The sequence below is a fragment of the Nanorana parkeri genome, unplaced genomic scaffold (assembly GCF_000935625.1).
Source record: "Nanorana parkeri isolate BGI_ZX_2015 unplaced genomic scaffold, ASM93562v1 scaffold2388, whole genome shotgun sequence".
NCBI classification, from domain to species: domain Eukaryota; kingdom Metazoa; phylum Chordata; class Amphibia; order Anura; family Dicroglossidae; genus Nanorana; species Nanorana parkeri.
In genome coordinates this window covers 19,999-24,472 of record NW_017308656.1, presented here as the reverse complement: position 1 = coordinate 24,472, position 4,474 = coordinate 19,999, and the positions used below count along the sequence as shown (strand labels likewise).

Sequence of the window (4,474 nt, the reverse complement as noted above, 5' to 3'; positions counted from 1 at the left end):
AAATGAGGTGTGTGGGAGGGGCACTGGATAAATGAGAAAGTGTGTGGGAGGGGCACTGGATAAATGAGAAAGTGTGTGGGAGGGGCACTGGATAAATGAGAAGGTGAGTGGGAGGGGCACTGGAATAAATGGGAAGGGAAGTGGGGGTAAGGGAGGGTATAAAGGGTAAAGTATTATAAGTCCGGATAGGTGTAGTTCTGCTGGTCCTGGTTTGTGAGGGAGATCGAGGAAGGTGGGAGTATGTTATATGTCGGGCCCCTGAAGAAGGGTTCCTAGTCTCTGTGGTTGATGAGATCAAGGCGTTATTTTTTTTTTAGAGCCATGTGTGCCATCCAACCGTTCCTTACATTCACATGTATCAATAATGAACAGTTACATGAACCGGGGAGGGGGAGGGGTCTAAAGGGATGTGTCAATGTTTCTTGCCCGGTGTCTTTGTACTTATAAAGTTTGATATTTATGTATCTGGATGAGTTATGGATCTGACGAGTTCCATGGGTGATTGTATCCAAATTCTGCTCCTGTCTATGCTTTGATATTTCTCTAGTTAATAAAGTTTATCCAGACAGCCCAGCTTCTGGAAAACCCATCATACGGGTCGTTGAGTTGATGAGTCCATTCCTCTTCTTCCATAATTTAGGTCTACCTTGCTCATCCGTTGAACTTCTGTAGGCGCCCAATGCGATCTCCAGTCTTTGTCCAGCATTTAGAAGGTGTGGACAATGTTGACCTCTAGACGAGGAGAAGCTTGAAACACGACCACTTGAGGGTCATCAGGTACATGAGGAAGTGTCTCCTTTTCAATTAGGCCACCTGTAGGAACCCAAAAGGTTCTGGTGAATGGACAGTTCCACCACCAATGAATATAGATAACCCCGTGCTCACCTCCCTTCCACCAATCCTCAGAGTGTCACCGAGGTGAATGAAGCGAATCCAACGTGGGACTGCCCAGGTTGTGGAGTCTACGTGCCAGCTGGTGTTCCACCAAGGAACCCGTCACAGAGGTTTGGACTTCATAATGACCCCTAGTTTTAACTTGTTCCATCACACAGTGACTAAACCATACATGAAGAAGCAGATAAGCCTTCTAGTGCCACAGTGGGTGTTGGTGGAAACCATGGGGCGGAGGTTGGTCAAGGAGAAGTCATTACAAAGAAGAAAAAGGCTAAAAAACAAGGGCATGGGAAAAGGACCTAGAAGCAGATGTTGTGACGGACACATGGACACATCCTTTAAATGGACATGGTCCTTTAGGATACATGCGAATATGGTGTCATTGGCCACAAGAGGAAGCCTGAAGTGCTGCTTATGGAGGGAATGAAAGTGTCTCGCAGTGTGGGGAATGTAGGTGACACCAAGGCATGAGATATCTTCAAGAGTCTCTCGGGAACTCCATACCTCCTGGAGAGTCGTCTGTAACAGGCCTCCTATGTTCTAGAATGGATTGAGGAGGTATCGGCCAGTTTGGTAGTTTTATATATCAGTGTGTCTGAGAATGTCCTATTACATTCCATTGTAATAGGACATTGTAAAATGTCCATTCAGGGGTGGCCTGGAGCTCTATCCAAGAGGTTTAGCCACTTGGAATCTCCTTGTTGGGTTTAAAAATGGGGATAGTTGGTTTCCTGACCGAACCTGGTTCCTCAAACCTCGAGAAACATTGGATAGCTTTGTGTGCTTCCAGACGTCTAAAGGGGATGGTTCATTCTCTGCTGACTGCGTCTAATGGTTTCAGTTGTGTGCCTTCAACTAAGTGGAACCATCCGATTTCTCTGTAGGCCCAAATGATGAAGAACTCTAAAGGAACAAGAATTGGAAAACCTAATGGTGGCCGTGGTGACAGAGAAGGTGCCCATGTGCCATCTTTACTTAGGGAGACCCAGATTTTTAAAGTATTTCTTGATATCAGGGAAGGTTGTATCCACCAGCGGGGAGGTTGTATCTATCAGCGGGGAGGTTGTATCCACCAGCGGGGAGGTTGTATCCATCAGCGGGGAGGTTGTATCCACCAGCGGGGAGGTTGTATCCATCAGCGGGGAGGTTGTATCCACCAGCGGGGAGGTTGTATCCATCAGCGGGGAGGTTGTATCCACCAGCGGGGAGGTTGTATCCACCAGCAGGGAGGTTGTATCCACCAGCCCTCTGTGGTGTTTGGACAGCCATGGGGTATGTTCAGGAGTCCTTCCCGCTAGGGTTTTATCTTGGAGGTCCACAGTTTCTCCTTTGCTTCCCTACATTCTAGTTAGGGCACTGGCCCTAGGAGGTCTCCAAATTGTATTGAACAGGGCCAGGGCATTCATTAGAAACAAGTCACATTCCCCGAGGCTTGGCTTTAAGTATCCGATGACACAAGTCTGCAATGTGAAGGAGAAGGATCTGTAATCACCTGAATAGTAACTGGAAGGATCTCCAGCTTCCCCACATAAAAGTCCTGGTCCTGGATTCCTTCCAATTCTTCAGAAGATTACTTCAGGAGATATGAAGTTGGGTCATAAAGAACTAAACATCTGGAAAAGCTTCAACTTCTGGGACGAGGAGCCCACTGAGATGCCCGAAATATCTAGATCCTGTCTGGTTTTCTTCAGCAAGACTCCCAATACCAGAACAAACAACACCGGGGACACGTGGCCTCCTTGCCTCATTCCATTGGAGATTTCAAAGCCAGAGGAGACTATAATATGAACTTTAATTGCAGCCGGAAGATTTCCATATCAAGCGGAAATGCAGGACAACATTTTCTCTCCCAAACCCGGATGGTGGAAGACCAAATGCTTGAAGGTCCAAACTATCCTATGAAATACCTTCTCAGAGGTTTCTGACACAGTTAACTAGAGATATATGGCCTTTGAAGAGTTGTCTCCACCTTCCCCTTGTGGGACAAACCCAACGTATATCCATGAACCTCAGCACAGGAATGGGGGAACTCCTCATAATGGGCACAGCAGGTGTACAGACCCGGGAACTCAGCACAGGGATGGTGGGAGACCCTCATAATGGGCACAGCAGGTGTACAGACCTGGGAACTCAGCACAGAGATGGCGGGAGCCCCTCATAATGGGCACGGGAGGTGTACAGACTGGGGGAACTCAGCACAGGGATGGTGGGAGACCCTCATAATGGGCACAGCAGGTGTACAGACCTGGGAACTCAGCACAGAGATGGCGGGAGCCCCTCATAATGGGCACGGGAGGTGTACAGATCGGGGGAACTCAGCACAGGGATGGTGGGAGCTCCTCATAATGGACCAAGCAGGTGTACAGACCTGGGAACTCAGCACAGGGATGGTGGGAGACCCTCATAATGGACCAAGCAGGTGTACAGACCTGGGAACTCAATACAGGGATGGTGGAACACAGCCAGAGAAGACACTTTGTTCCCGATCCTAATCCTTTGCCAAGGAGGCATCAGGGGTCTAAAGGCTCCATAAAGAGAACCTGTCACAGTAAAATAAATTACTAACAGGGATATTCACAAAAGGGTGAAGGGTTTGGAGAAGGCCGGAAGAGGTGAACCATCTAGGACAACATCGCTGAACTGGAAAGTGAGCGGAATTGGAGAATATGTCCAAATCAGCTATGTTGTCCTAGATTGTTCACTTCTCCGGCCTTCTCCAAACTCTTCACCCTTTTTATGAATAACCCTATAAGTAACTAAACCTATCAAAAGTGGATCCCGTCCTCTCACACATTTCACTCCTATTTCTTTATATACCCTGAAATACCTTCTCCGCACTCCTGACCATACGCTCCTTTCCCACACGTCATTGTTACCTGGACATATCCGATCTCGTAATACAACGTTCTGTTACATTTTACGGTTCCATTCTTGGATTTCACTTACTTATCAATTTTAAGACGCCATCGAATTATATTCAAAAATATTTTTTTCACTGTTTGGGACTTTGACCTGGGTGTTTTGTGGACCAAAAAGCCCGCAGAACGCACCAAGAAGCCGCTCTCAGCGTATCGAAGAATATTGTTGACCTTGGACTCCATTATCTCCACAAAGGAGCCAATCTCCACTACTGTCTGTGGAAGGGAGACAGAAAGTGATATGAGTTAAAGACAGGAAGTGATGTCACATACAGACAGGAAGTTCCGGGTCAGAGGTGAGTTGGGAGGAAGTGGACAGGAGACATTGCTGCAACTGGCAGCAGAGGAGGTAATAAGATGTTATGTTATTTTCACGCCTAGTAACCCCCTCACTGTTTTTTTCTTCTCTAGGAGATTCTACAACAGACATAAGGAGGTTATATTGTGTTATATTCTCAGAATATTCATAAATATAGAGCCATTTATCCAACTGTACACAGCACAGATGTCCCCAAAACCTTTTTGGTGGAGTTGGCCATCGGGGTGACATCAATGTCCTCTGCACATGCCGTGTCCAGTGACATTCATAGGACAGAGCTCACAATATAGACATTCCCGGCCTCCGTGCACACAGAACAACGTCACGTCTACATCTCCTCCAT

The 4,474-nt window shown here is 47.1% G+C and overlaps 1 protein-coding gene across 1 annotated transcript in view; it reads left to right on the top strand.

Annotated features, from left to right (window-relative positions):
- LOC108801565 overlaps nt 1-2,682 on the top strand; it is a 43,215-nt gene extending 40,533 nt beyond the window's left edge. Inside the window, 2 exon segments of the mRNA XM_018573456.1 lie at nt 1,910-2,166; nt 2,461-2,682. Of these exon segments, the coding sequence (XP_018428958.1) occupies nt 1,910-2,166; nt 2,461-2,682 (479 nt within the window).
- Nucleotides 2,683-4,474: the final 1,792 nt, after the last annotated feature.